This window comes from Streptopelia decaocto (genome assembly GCF_964273445.1).
Source record: "Streptopelia decaocto genome assembly, chromosome: 2".
NCBI classification, from domain to species: domain Eukaryota; kingdom Metazoa; phylum Chordata; class Aves; order Columbiformes; family Columbidae; genus Streptopelia; species Streptopelia decaocto.
The window spans coordinates 56151501-56167123 of record NC_138655.1 but is presented as its reverse complement, the minus strand read 5'-3'; the positions used below and the strand labels follow the sequence as shown (position 1 = coordinate 56167123).

Here is a 15623-nt window from a genome sequence, read left to right as displayed (position 1 = left end):
TGGAATTAAGTTGTAGTGAGTTGGTCTGGAAGTGGGAGAGTTCTGGAAACAAGAGATGGTGAAGGAAAGCAGTGAAAAGCAGGAAGATTGCTAGAAGGGTAGGGAATCTGGAGGAGAAGTGAGACCAGACGTACAAACAGGGAGGCATGGAGAGGGGGTTTGGTCACTGAGGGGGGACGTAGCAATGAAAGGTTGGGAAAACATGAAACGCAGGACAGGAAAACTATCAGAAGACCTGAGTGCCAGGGAGATAAAGAGCAGAGGTGGTGGGACTGGAGAAGCTCCACCAAGCTGCGTTCCTATGAGCATGAGGATCTCCTAATAGATGAGTTCAGTTTCTCTTGTGAAGAAGGTCCTGGGGCAGCAGTGGCCAAGCTGAGTTGTTCCTTGGGAGTAACTTGGCCTCTCTGGACAAGGCCCAATGTCAACAATTACCTTTAGACATAAGACTGCAAGGCATTATGGAAAGATCTGAGAGTGCCATCGCTTCCACAGGGAAAGGAGTGAGGGAGAAGATATGAAGCTATGACAGAATGGCACAAGAAGGTGATAGGAAAAGTGAGTGCTAGACTGAAGGGCAGCGGTCCACTGCAGAGAGCAACCTCTTTACTATTTATTCTGCTTTCCGTATTGCCAGAGCTAATAATCCCTCCAGCAGTGCTGAGAGTCAGAGGGCAAGAATGCCTCCAAGTCAGCCCAGGTCTGAAAGAGCCTGTGCTGAGACAGAGATAACAAAATCCTGATGAACCTAAGCTGTCTTTGCAAGGTCAAGAGGCATCACACAGATTCCTAATCCACCTCATAGCATTCCCCTTATCCTCTGATCACCCTGGATGTCCCTGTGCCACACGCTCTCCAATGATGGAGAGCTGATTTAATCACCACACTGTTCTCCTAAACCAGCACTCAAAACACACACTGGTGAAGGAAAGTAGCAAATCTAAAAAATGGACCTCGGCTGTTCAGGATCACAGAATCACACAGAATCACAGAATGTTAGGGATTGGAAGGGACCTCTGGAGATCATCTAGTCCAAACCACCTGGGTGGGTTCACCCAGAGCAGATCACACAGGAATGTGTCCAGGTGGGTTTTGAATGTCTCCAGAGAAGGAGACTCCACAACCCCCCTGGGCAGCCTGTTCCAGTGCTCTGTCACCCTCACTGTGAAGAAGTTTCTTCTCATATCTAAGTGAAACCTCCTGTGTTCCAGTTTGTACCCATTGCCCCTTGTCCTATGATTGGTTGTCACCGAGAAGAGCCCCACCATGGTTATCCCGGCACCAGCGCAGCACTGAGAGAGGCCAAGGCAGAAGGTGAAGTACTTCATGGCAGCTCAGAGGTGTGCAAGCCAGGTGGTCCTTCTGACCATCACACCAAAGCACCACTGTATCATGGCCAACATCTTGCCACGCAGCTCAGTGCATAAGACACATGTGCTGGCACAAATCCCCACTGCTTCCTGGGAACCTAGGAAAACAATCTTCAGAAAGTTTGAGAATTACTGCTCTAGTCTGAAAATGACTGTTTTTTCAGTTCTCAAGGGTCATGTTGCCTAGACCTCTGGCCTTTCCTTTTACCCCGCCTCTGGATGCTTCCAAAGGACCTGAAGAGCACTGCTCAGAGCAGAAATAGTGCACAAGCCACGCAACTGCTAAGCAGAGTGGAAAAATTATTTTGCATGTCTTACATGCAGACTCCTGTCCATATATTCTAGCGTGACATTTATGGCATAGTAGCGTTGATTCATAGCCATTTTCTGATCTCTTGCAACTGCCCATCTGTTTTCTGCAGACCTGCTGCCTCACCAGTTATTCTACATTTTGATTTGCACAGCTGATTATTCATGCCCAACCACAATTCAGAACTTGTCCTTTATGAACTGCGTCATATTTATTTTAGACCAGTTCTCCAATATACCGCATTAATTTTGAATTCTAATACTGTGCTCAGAGGGTTTACACCCTCTCCCTGGTTGGTGTCATCTGGAAATTCTGTATGCAGATTCTATCATGTAAGTCATTAATTAAAATATTGAATATTTTCAGGCAATCCAGGGCAGAATCCCACTTGACATATCCTTCTAGCAATTATTCCAATAAAAGTTTTCCAGCCAACTGTGTACCCACCTCATAGCCCGTATTGCCAACTAGTTTGTGAAAGGGTGAAAAGCCTTCCGAAAATCAAGAGGTACTGTTTCTCTACTTACAGAAGAATTAGTTCCACTGACAAGGTACCTTCTGGGAAAAAAAAACAAACATGCAAATTCATTTATCATATTAGTAAACAAGGGCTATTTATTAAAAAAAAAAAAAAAAAAAGAGTTCATTATTTGATTCAGACGTTTTTCCCCAAGAATTTAACATAAACTATCTACTCCAAAGGGAAAAAACCCAAAACAAAACAAAAAACCCAACCTCAGGAAAGTTTACACATAAGCGCAGTGTTTGCCCTTTCACAGCTTCTTCAAGCTTGGACTGTCATCCAAATGTTCTCAAGTGTAACCACTAATTGCTCAGTTATTTTACCCTGTGTTGCAGAGATAATTTAATAAGCTTCAGCTTGTTCTAAGAGACCTATTATCCTATCTCATTAGTTTATAATCAGTTCTGTTCCTGCTCTAGTTGGAATTCTTACCTTTCTCAAGGTAGCAGTCCTTTTCTTGCCCCCTGATTACACATCACCCTTTTTAGCAAAGAATGATGTAAAAAATGTCATTAACTAATTGCTCCTATCTGCACTATCAGAACATGAGTTCTGGCATTCCCTCTGAACTAGGAGTCCAGAAATTCAGTTTTTCTCTTGTTACTACTGAGAACATAACATGTTTCCTTGTTTCTGTGTCCTTCATTAGTTGTACTTTGTTTTGTGCCTCAGCCTACCTGATTTGGCCCTGGCATCTTTCTAATGTTCTTCTACACTCATCGCTAATAATGTATCTAGTTTCCACTTTCCGTATGAGTCTTCAATTTTGAGCTCACGCAATTTTGTCTCATAGAATGTCATGAGTTGGAAGGGACCCACAAGGAACGAGTCCAACTCCTGTCCCTGCATATGACAACCCCACAGGTCACACCATGTGTCTGAGGGTCTTGTCCAGTCTCTTCTTGAACACTGTCAGGCTTGGGCCCTGACACCTCCCTGGGGAGCCTGTTCCAGTGCTCCACCACCCTCTGGGGGAAGAACTTTTTCCTAATGTCCAAACTAAGCCTCCTCTGGCACATCTTCCTGGCATTCCCTCGGGTTCTGTCTCTGGTCACCAGAGAGAAGAGTTTGACGCCTGCCCTTCCTCCTCCCCTTGTGAGGAAGCTGTAGCAGCCATGAGGTGTCCCCTCAGTCTCCTCTTCTCCAGGCTGAAACAACCAAGTGACTCATACAGCTCCCCCACCAAACACTTCACCAGCTTTGTGTCCCTCTTCTGGACACTCTCCAGTAGCTTTATATCCTCCTTATCCTGTGGCGCCCAGAGCTGCACACAGTGCTCCAGGTGAGGCCGCACCAGTGCAGAGCAGAGCGGGACAATCACCTCCCTGCCCAGCTGGCAATGCTGTGCTGGATGCATCCAGGACACGGGTGGCCCTCTTGGCTGCCAGGGCACACTGTTGGCTCATGTTCAATTTGCCATCAACCAGAACCCCCAGATCCTTCTCCGCAGAGCTGCTTTCCAGCGTCTTGTCCCCCAGTCTGTACGTAGAGCCAGGGTTGCTGTGTCCCAAATGCAAAATCCAGCACTTGCCCTTGTTGAACGTCATGAGGTTGGTGATTGGCCAGTTCTCCAATTTGTCCAGATCCCTCTGAAGGGCCTCTCTATGGCTCTTGACAGCTCCTCCCAATTTTGCATAATCAGCAAACTTGCTAAGCAATCCCTCAAGTCTTGAGTCTAAGTAATTTATAAAGACATTGAAGAGTGCTGGCCCTAAGATGGATCCCTGCAGAACCCTGCAAGTGACCTGTCTCCAGCCCGACATTGCCCCGTTTACTAGAACCCTTTGAGGCGGACCCATCAGTCAATTGCTCACCCAGTGCAATGTGTGTTTATCCAGCTGTATGCTGGACATCCTGTCCAGGAGGATACTGTGAGAGACAGTATCAAAGGCTTTGCTGAAATCCAAAATGATCACATCGACAGCCTTCCCTTGGTCAACTAGCAGGGTAACCTCGTTGTAGAAAGAAATTCAGTTTGTTAAACAGGCAGGACTTTCCCCTCATGAAACCGTGCTGGCTGGGACCAGCATGGCTTCTTACACGTTTTTATTTGGACACCTTTTATTTGTGCTTTTAATATTCTTTACTGTGACTCGAAAAGAAAAAGTGTTGGAACGAATAAGGACTCAGCAAAACAAGTTGATTCAATGTGAATCACGCTAAAGCCATTTATTACAGAAACAAGTCTCCTTATATATGTAACTATATTCTAATCACGTGTCCACGCTCCAAGCATGGATTCGCTAAATGAGTATCGTGGGCTGTCCATGCACTGGAGTCCCACTGATGATACGTCCGATGATTCACGCCACGCCAGGACCCCGGTGATGGTGGAACGCCCCTCTTTCTCACAGCAGATTCTGTTCTCAGCTTCTCGAAGCGGCCTTGAGATTCCTTTGAGCCTGACTAATTCAGCAACAGATCTTTATCTATCAAAACCCCTTCACAAAAAAGTTATTTCCTTTAGCAATTGCCAGCCTTCCTGACTTTCTTAGGTTTCTTTCCCAGGAAATCTTACATATCAGTTCTATGAGCTGAATGCAGTCTACTTTCTTGCATAGTATTGCTTTTATTCTCAAATTCTCTCTTCTCATCTTCTGAAAAATGAGCTCACTCTTTCATGATTGCTATCATTCAAATTGCCCTTTACTATCATAGGTTTAGCCATCTCTTTCCTAATCAAGCCTAGAAGCACTTCCCTTCCATTGCCTTTTCTACGTTCTGTAATCCTGAACCTATTATACTTGTGTGATCTACTGAATTAAGTATTTAGCCACTAAAGTGAAAAAGCTTTTACCATAAGCTACTGTTTGGTAATATATGATAAAGTGATTAGATGAGCCCATCTCTTGGAACAAGAGCCACCTGCAAAAAAAAAGGCAGCTTTGGCATCTGAGCCAGAAAAATGAGCGTACAGACAGGAGCAAAATATCTCGCAGCCTTAACTGTAAGCCTTTCCAGGTCACAGTGAATAGCAAGGTAGAAAGGAGGTTTATGAAATACTCTGAAGGTAGCTACACCGGGGCACTGTCCTCGTAGGCATCTTTTGCCAACACTCTTCAGCTGTAAATTGAAATGATTACTCCGATCGTTGCAATAGCTGCAATCACTTAGCATGGCTAGATTCAGTGTTGACACTGCACAAGTCTCAGATATCAAAGCTTTTTCTGTACAAATTAGCTCCCTTCTGCACGTGGTCATGCCCCCTCTATGGCTAGCACCTACTGTTTTCTGCTACAACTAAACTGGCATTCTCATAAAGCAAGCAATATGGCAAGGATCAGGAGCAACCATGTGCACCTGCCATTACGCTTCTATTGCAACTCTTAGAGAAACGCACTCTGATTAATTTCTCTAAGAAATACATATCTACCCACTCCTTACTGCTGAATGAAGTCCAATAAGGAACAAGGAAGATCTCCAAAAAGCAAATAGAGACATCAATTTAATACAAGTTGGAAGAAATAGAAGTCCTTGCCTTCTCCTCATATGAAAGCCACGATATTTCAACCTGTTTCTTTTACAAGCCTCCTGCCTGTTTACTTTACAAGTCTCCTGAACACACAGTGCAACTTACCTCAATGTTTAATAATTCTTTAGTACAGCTAACAAGATTTGGAAATGCTTATTAATACCTTTATCTGAGGGCAACTCCAAAAGAATATAAGAATTCTTTACGAGAGACTAAGCAACCTTCACACTGTTAAAAGTCTCCAGAAAAGGTCTGAACCTGCTGTGCTGCCACCACAATCTCACTGTTGTCTTAGGCCTCCAGAGACCCCAGTTTCATCTCCCTGAGTTTTATGCAGCACTATTAGCCAAGTCTCTTCCACCCAGCAGCAGTCATGAGGTTACCAGCTTTCTGATGTCCTGCTGCTCGAGCACCCTGATCACAGTGCCAACAACCCCAGAGCTAAGGGGTACCAGATGCTGTAGCAGAAAAGTGTGAAGCTAGAAAGAAAATAACATAATATTGCAAGGGTACTAAAGGTAATAAGGCTCTCAGCAAAGGGGAGAGCCACAGAAGGCAGGGCAGGTAAGGAAGGGAACAAATAGGCACAGGGTAGGAATTCTGGCAGGGAGCAAAGGAGTAGCACAAACTCCAAGGAATGAGCTGAGGGCTGGCAGAGAGCAATGAGGTAGATGATGCACAGATGGGACAAGAACGGCAGCAGGGAGCTGTCGGAGTTTGCTGCCGCCCAGGCAGAGGCAGGAGGGCCCTGCAGTGGTCCCAGGCCTCACGTCTCCCAGCAGCACTGGGGCACATGTGGAGAAAAGCTTCCCATCTCCTCTCCTTCAAGACAGGTCTCACTGACACACAGACAAACCGTGCTGTAAATCAAAGCAAGGCCAGGCAATGGAGACAGTTTGGAACTGCACTACTGCTCCACACCGATGTGCTGGTGCGGACAGCCAGACACAGAGCTGCCACCCCACCACAACCAGAAGGCTGGGACAAGCTTCTGAGGGTGGACCTGCTCTGGGAAAGGACAAAGTGGGAGCCTGCCCATGGGGAGATGAACAGTTTTGCTGTTCCTTCCTGGGATTAGCTCCTAAAACAGTAAGTAGCCCAGGGTAAAGTAGCCTGAGACAGAAAATTATCTTCCTGTACTTAGAACCCACAATGCAGTAAACTTCTGCAAAAAGCAAAAATTTTAAATTGGAACTGTAAACGTCTCAGACATTTACTTTCACTGTGGTACTAACCCACTATCTAGACCTACTAAAGCAAGAGGAATACCCAGTTGATTTTCTACCCATTTCTTGTAGGGTCTCAGCTGGCCAGCAGATGTGGAAACAAAGCAGCAGGATCGTCTGATCCCCGCTTCCTCCTCCCACCTCTCAAACCAGAAAGCAGTCCAGGCAGGGAAAACCCTGGATGAACTCCAGCAGACTTCACACTAGAGGGAGCTTTCCTCAGAGACACACCACCTTGGCATCCTCCTCCTCATTACATTATTTTCAGCATATCTACAGGGAAATAAATGAGACTCAGGTGAAACACCAAAACCCTCCAGTTTTGCCAGTTCAAGCACTGCAGCATGTGAACAGTGCGGGGTGGGAGGGAGTACAAGTAGAAGGTACCCAGCAAGTTCTGCCCAGAGATGTGCTTCAGCTGACAAGAAAGGTTCAGCGCTGACATGTTCCTGAGAAGCCTCCTGATAAGAACCGTGTCCATCCTGCACCCTCACCAAACTCCCGTGTTGAACATAAGAGCAACTTAACAGACTACATTTTATACTGACCCAGGAGGCCACTTGTTGTTAAGCTGTTAATGAGTCTGTAATGAGGAAAGCTGAGATACCCCTTCCCTAAGGCTTGTGGCATAGTTTCAGAGGGCCTGAAATGTGGATAACTGTGTTATTCACTGTTAATACCAGTGCTGAACTCTTCCTCAGGTGAACTGTTCTAAAATACTATTTAAACTGAAAGTGCTATAAGGCACTAACGACAGCCAGGACCTATCCATTTTATTTTCTAAGCACCAGTAAACTGCCCCAAAATTATGAGGTGAACTAGAAGTTCTTACCTGTGAAAGCATTTGTGGCCTGAAAACCAGCTTCCTGCATACTGCTCTCCCAGCGAAGCTTGAGATTCCCGGCTTAACCTGTCCTTACTGGAGACAACTGCTGAGCTTGGAGCTGTCAAGTCACTTCCATCTTAGCTCGTCAGAGTCCATTTCTCTTTCCATTCCCATATTTGGCACCATCCAGTTCCCACCCAATTCCAGGTCTTTCGATCCGTAGGCAGAGGGGATCTGTGCTGGATCCAAGTAGGAAGCGCTGGACAGTCCCATCAACCAGCCAGCCAGAGGATCTGGGCCATGATGAATGTGGAAATGAAGCAAATTGCCTGCCAAGGCTTTATTTCCCTTTTACAATTAAGTTCTAATCCTCTGTTCATCCAGCACCATTTTTTCAGGTCTCAGCCACTGGTGATGTTCAATTGTCTCTCCTCTCTTGTGCTCCTCTCCCCTCAGGCACGCTCACTGAGAAATTAAAAAAAGAAGAGATTATGTTTCCTGATGACCTGTAGCAACATTAAAATTAACAGTCTCCAGGGAACAAAAATCCAAAACACATTATCAGGGATTGATTGTACACATTAAAGGAGATCTTCAGAAGGCAAATATTGCGATTTTGCTGAGATGCAAAGTGTGACCACACAGCTCTTTGAAGTGCAAAGAGGAACAGTGCTGAGGGTGTCATATGCATCTCTGAGAACATGATATGATTTACATTTCAAAAGCCATATTTAGCAGAGATGGGGGAAGCAATACAATAACAAAATTGCAGTTAAAAAGGAAAAGGAAAAATACTCAAGGTTCCCAAGTCTAGTCTATTCAAAACCACACTGAGATTATTAGCATTTCATATACCTGCTTCCCTTCTTTTCTGGAGCAGGAAAAGAGAGCACTGTCTGCCAACACTTTATATGCCATTCTAACAGTCTTCTGAGGTTAAAAAGCTTGGTATGTCTGTGTTGTCAATTATCTGTTTAAAGTCTCAATTGTAACACAGATGAGGCAGCTCGGATGTCTTCAGACATTTGGGAAAATTAAAAATACCCACAGGCTATACAAGAGAAACGCGGTTAAGTTCTTCTTGATCATACAGCTTTTACATAGCATGGGTATCTGCAACTCACTGAAAACTATTATAGAGAAGCTGCAAATCCAGCTTTTAAAAACCAGGGTACATTTACTTCTATGGAGTGAAGGCGAACAGCAGACAGCTACATGTTTAGGGAAAAGATTATTTTAGGAAAAAAAGGAAGAAAGAGAAATGGACTTGGAGGAGAACCCACTCATTCCCCAGCCATCCAACCCTTGGCTTGCTGTCTCCCAATTCAGTGGCACAGGTGGGCTGAAACCAGGTCTGTGAATATCTCATCACCTACTAATGGATTCTAGCTAATGAGTCTAGCCAGGGCTTGCAGAACTGGATCAGACCCGAGGTCTATGTACTGGAGAAGCCCGTATCCAAGGGTGCCAAGTGTCACCATCAGTCTCAGCACCTACTGCTTTGGAGAACAGTGCGAGACTGGGCACCATGGGCAGGGGTGAACAACTCCCCGCCCCAGACCACCTCACCCTCTACCCTGACCTGCAGGACCTAGAGGCTGCCTCAGACCCTGAAGCGTAAGGCTGAATATCCCAGGTGGCCCAAAACTGCAGAGACGCTTCTCACACTACTTGGGGCACCTTCTCTGCCCTGCAGGCACTGTCAAAAAGCGGTGCCTGCTTTTCCCCTCTCCCCCAATTTTGTTAAGCCAGTGTTACTGAAAAACACATTTTTGTCTCAAAACACAGCACAGGATTGACTGATTGGTTACTTGTATTCAAATCCAGTCATTTGCATTCAAATCAAATATGACTGCAGAACAGATTTAAGATGTTTTCCTCATCTCTTACCCAAACATCCCAACTTCAGAGAGGAGAAAGGAGAAAATAAGGAAAAAAACTCACATACACACAAAAAAACCAACCAAACACAAAGCGTTTACACAGGTAGTATCTTCTATCAGAAAAAGCTGCATACAATTTTAGAATAGTCTTTAAAATACTATTATTCCCAAATTTCAGCCCTTTGAAGTGCTCTATACAACTAATAACCATTTCATATGAGGTTATTTTATTCTAAAATACATACAGTTGAGCAAGTGTAACACACACAACCCCTGTAGCACATATTTCTCTTGGCTCTTAACATTGTGGTAACTATTCTGTAATGATTACAGATGGATGCTGGTCTAATTTCCCAAGCTTTTTCTCTAGAGGCCCGAGTTTCTTTTATATTTATAAGAGCAGGTCCATGATTGCATTCACATTTTCAGCCTTATAACTTTTTATTTTGGTTTATAAATCCTCAATTTTGATGCCTTCTACTTTCAGCATTTTAATTTCTCTCGCCAGCTTAGAGATGCTCAACAGATGTGCAGCAACACCTTATCATCCAAGGAAATTCTCTTATTGTTACACCTTTGTATCAGATATCATATACTTCTGATTCTTAAAATAACAAATACATTTATGTTCTTGAAAATTAACTTCTTATTAAAAGAAGAATTATCTTCCACATCTTCAATATTTCTGCTGAACTAGTTATGAATCCAACAGCGCTGAGGAAACTTTCGGCAACCACTGCTTCTTCAGACAGAAAGATATTATTGTAACAAAATTACGGGATACTGAAATGCTTACAGAGTTCATTCAGGCCTTAAAATTTAAAATGTAGTGCCCTGCATGAGGTTCAAGTCCTCCCTTAAGGTCTCAAGTGAAAGAAGACACTGATGTCTCTTGATTGCCCTAAGTGAGCGTTTTCTATCACTGCAAAAGCCCTTTTCTACCTTGGCAGACAATGAGCCTGGAGGTGGCTGGTAGGACATAAGGAATCAGAGGAAGCTGCTGGGGCAAACCTGTGCGGTGTTCAGAGCTCACTGCGCCTCTTCTCAACTCAAAAACCAAGCTCAGTACTTATATAAAATGTTTCACACTGATGGCTAATAATGTACAGCTATGACTTTTCCATTGTACTTTACATTATCGAGAAAATTTCCATTAAAGCTGAAACGATGTTTAAACAGGGGAGGTCTGTGTTTGTTCCTAAGCATTTGCATGCACAGAATGGGTCGGGACCTTTGCTGACACGTTTCAGTGTGGCTCAGCCAACTCTGGTGAAGCTATGTGTATGTCCATTTACACCAGTGGGGTGTAGAAACGTTAAACCAACCTCCTTAAAGGAACAAAAAGTTAGAATCTTACCTGAAAAAGAGAGAGGAGAATAAACAATATAACAGAACTACAATAAGGTGCAATCGTCAATGGAACTATTACAGTTTTCACAACCTGCAGAGACCCAGGTGGGAACACGTCCCATTATAGTGACCAGACGGCAAAGAGAAAATGCAGACTGGAAAGACTAGAGTTTTCCTCTTCCCTCCATCTGTTACGTCCTTTCCAATCGCAACAGAAACTCTGCTTCCACTTCTGCTTTCATTCATCCACTCCAGTGTTATATGGGACTCAGAAGCAAACCAAAGGCGAACATTGTGTTTTATAAATATGGAGCTGTGCTATGAAGATTTTCAGCTACTACGCACTTAATGTGATTGAATACCTAGGGAAAAATCAAACCCATTTGTTTTCATCCTCTACATTTTTCTCTGATTTGGTCCTAAGAAAGTCAACACCATCTGAGCCTCACACAAAGCGCAGACAGAAAATATTTTGACTATTTAACACCTTATGGCAGTTACATACTCTCATGGTATATTTAGCTAGTGAACTTGCTATTCTTCTTTTCTAAACATTTGAAAATGCAGAATTAAAGGGCCACTGTGAAAAATAATCCGAGAGAGAAAAGTAGCCATTAAATACTGCAATAATACTACATGTTACGAAGAATTGTGCAATCATCAGTCAGGACGAGCCAGGAGGAACTTGCACCAAAAGAAGAAGTGAAATACTATTTTTTTCCAAGACTGGCATCTCTGTAATGTCTTGAAAAACTCAAAAGCACTGGCTGACATGTAAATGCTGAAAGTTGGGGTTTTTGTTTGTGGTTGTTGGGTTTGTGGGTTTTGGGGTTGCTTTTGTTTTGGGGTTTTTTTTGTATTTGTATTTTTCCATTTCCTTTCACTCTGTACAGTCTGTTTCTTTGGCGACACGCTGTTGGTTCCCACACAGGCATTAGAAAACCACTGGATGTGCTGTCAGAAGGGCTATGGCTGTGGGAAGCGCTTCCCATGACAGCCCTTGGCACATGACATCCTAAAGGACAGCATCTGACCGAGGTGCTTAACAAAATTTGTACCAGGAGTAGCATAAACCTACACATTTACATTTTTGAGCAAGTTACTGAACAGCTTGCGAGCTGCGGTTTAATTTAACTTAATCAAGGGAGGACTGGCTGCTTGAAATTCTAGCTTTCAGGAGATTTAACTGTGTCTCCAAATTCAAGGAAAAAAATAATCCAAGTGAAGCCAGGACAAGTACTGAACAATCCACATGCTTAAACACTTCGCTGAAGTAAGGCCTATATTTCCTATAGGTTAAGGCAGCACAGACTTGGATACGTATTTAAGAAGTTTCTGGCTACAAAACCACCTCCAACATTTTGTTTTAATAAAACGGAGTTTGTAAAAATATATTTTGAAGTTTGCTAAAGTAATTCAAAATGAAGCATATGTGCACACACACAACTCACCTGTCCATCCCCTTCTGGATTCACTAAGAGTTTTCCAGGCCTTAATTTTGCTTCTCATAGAGACTTCTAAACTAGGTACGAATATCTATCAGTTATACGTACTCTTTTTTAGATGGCAGGGCCTGTGTTTTATCGTGTGATCCTCATTTATTTTATTTACTTCTATCTATAATTTGTCATCCTTATAAGATAACACTGCGTCAGTGCTAAGCAAATCCTGGTTCCTGGGAAACACTATGATCCATTATTCAAAGACTGCTTAAAAAACTCAAGGCAACTTTCACAGGAGACAATCCACAAATCAAACTGAAAACCAGATGTTCAAAATGTGCTTATATAATCGCATCTTTCTCACACACACATGTACATCATTTGTTTTCACTTTCTGTATTCAATATCCGTATAGATCCGTTATGACTTTTTAAACAGGTGCTGTATTTAACTTTCTTGGTGTATTTCAGTGATATACAAAATGAGTTTGTATGTTACGTTATACATATTTATATTCCTACAGATAATTTCAGATACTCTTCAGCTTGTTTAGGAATGGTCTCCAGGCTTACTTCTCCTTCCTTTTTGTTACAGCACTCCCTGCACTGGGGCAAAGAGAGGACAGCATTTCTGTTAAGAGCAGTAAAATTAAGCACAGCACAGATGCGTCTTTGCACACATTTCATCAGGTGTGAATTTAGCATCTGTTAATTCCTCGTGCCCATTCCCGACTTGAGTCTCAAAAGACTGTTTACCTTCAGAAATGCACAGATGGGTTTAGATTTGAGCCTGCCTAAACAAAGAAGGATGCTCAGCCACCAGCCCTTGGTGGCCAGTGAGCCCCTGGTGATGAACCTGGGACACAGCAACCCTGGCTGCACACACAGACTGGGGGATGAAATGCTGGAAGGCAGCCCCATGGAGAGGGATCTGGGGGTTCTGGTCGACAGCAAGTTGAACATGAGCCAACAGTGTGCCCTGGCAGCCAAGACAGCCAACTGTGTCCTGGGTGCATCCAGCACAGCATTGCCAGCTGGGCAGGGAGGTGACTGTCCCGCTCTGCTCTGCACTGGTGCGGCCTCACCTGGAGCTCTGTGTGCAGTTCTGGGTGCCACAGGACAAGAAGGATATAAAGCTACTGGAGAGTGTCCAGAAGAGGGACACAAAGCTGGTGAAGGGTTTGGAGGGGAAGCTGTATGAGGAGTGGTTAAAATCACTTGGTTGTTTCAGCCTGGAGGAGACTGAGGGGAGACCTCATAGTGGCTACAGCTTCCTCACAAGGGGAGGAGGAAGGGCAGGCGCCAAACTCTTCTCTCTGGTGACCAGAGACAGAACTCAAGGGAATGTCAGGAAGATGTGCCAGGGGAGGCTTAGTTTGGATATTAGGAAAAAGTTCTTCCCCCAGAGGGTGGTGGAGCACTGGAACAGGCTCCCCAGGGAGGTGTCACGGCCCCAAGCCTGACAGTGTTCAAGAAGAGACTGGACAATGCCCTCAGACACATGGTGTGACCTGTGGGGTTGTCATATGCAGGGACAGGAGTTGGACTCGATGATCCTTGTGGGTCCCTTCCAACTCAGGACATTCTATGATTCTATGACAACCCAAGCTAGATGCGGTCTTTCTGCATGATTTGAAGCGGGAAATGGGTCTGGAGAAGAGGGCATATGGCCAAACCGAAACATCATTTTTTCTAGCCTATTAAGAAAACATTCTAGAAAGCAAGACATATCCCCAACACCAATGCCAGCACACACTGCAAAACCTTCTACAGACAAGGCCTGGTTTAAAACAAACAGGATGAATGCTTCCATACAGACTTTTCTTCTCTTCCTCCTCCTCCTACTTGTTTCCTTCTTTTTGGAGAGCAACTGAAGTAATGGTTTAAAAATTGGTATGTTTGGTAGCTTCATGCCAAAGCGAATAGCCTCTGGTAATTAGATAGTAAGGACTATTTCTCTTGAAGAAATCCTATAAATAACTGATAACACAATGGGGCATGCCACATTTGCTTCCATTAATCTTGCTAAGTGGTATAAATTAATTTGGGTCCTCTATTTTCTATCTCTATGAACAAACTAAAGAGCCATACATTTTCCCATAGCTACGCTGACAGATTGCAGTAAAACCCCAGTGGAAAAGTTTACTAAGACCTCCATGACAAGCTATTGGGTTTGGATGAGATAATTATTGGGAGAAATTGTACAAGCTGTGTTACGCAGGGCAAATGAGAAAATTGCATTGTTTATTTTTGGACCTTAATTACCAGAAGTTGTCAAGAGAAATCATTAATCATGCTGCTCTATGAACCTCACCAGAGAAAAACCTGAGCTCTGAATTTGATTTGCCAAAACAACAAAAGTTAGTAAGAGCAGAATCCAGACTTAATTAATCTTTTTCTAAAGCAACATAGGGTCAGTATTCAAATTTGCAGGTTGGAAAAAGCAAAAATTACAGTGAGCAGATTGGAGAAAAGATCACAAGTTTTTGACTGCTGCCCCTATGACTTGTATGAGAAACAAGGAGTTGCCAGAAATCCAGGGGATTCTGTGTATCTCAAGACTTTGAGTATCCAACATCAAAGAGCATTTAGCATCCCGTTAGAAAAACTGTGGTTGTCAGTCATAGCTGCAGAACCTAAACACCCAGATAAGCAGCAGAAGGACAGTGAAGTCACTGGTTTAACACTGCTGTGCCACAGAGGGTGCACAAGCAGGGAGGAAACACCTTAGGAGAACACAACGTGGCCACTGCCTGTCTGTTGTTAACAACATTATGAATGTGGAGCTGAGCACCAGGTGGGCGAGATGTTTCCTCTTCCTCTCCCACAGAAACTCTTTGCTGCTTCGACAAAATGCTTCTTCACAGAATCACAGAATGTTAGGGATTGGAAGGGACCTCAAAAGATCATCTAGTCCAATCCCCCTGCTGGAGCAGGAACACCTACATGAGGTTACACAAGAATGTGTCCAGGTGGGTTTGAATGTCTCCAGAGAAGGAGACTCCACAACCTCCCTGGGCAGCCTGTTCCAGTGCTCTGTCACCCTCACTGAGAAGAAGTTTCTTCTCAAATTTAAGTGGAACCTCCTGTGTTCCGATTTGAACCCATTATCCTTTGTCCTACTGTTGGTTTTCACCGAGAAGAGCCTGGCTCCATCCTTGTGACGCTCACCCTTTATATATTTGTAAACATTAATTAGGTCACCCCTCAGTCTCCTCCAAG

The 15623-nt window shown here is 43.9% G+C and overlaps 1 protein-coding gene across 1 annotated transcript in view; it reads right to left on the bottom strand.

Moving 5' to 3' along the window:
- LDLRAD4 (low density lipoprotein receptor class A domain containing 4) overlaps positions 1-15623 on the bottom strand; it is a 294067-nt gene that overhangs the window by 180933 nt on the left and 97511 nt on the right. The window contains exon 3 of the mRNA XM_082044432.1: positions 7734-8192. Within this exon, the coding sequence (XP_081900558.1) occupies positions 7734-7773 (40 nt within the window). The 5' untranslated portion in view covers positions 7774-8192. The remainder of the gene's footprint in view (positions 1-7733; positions 8193-15623) is intronic.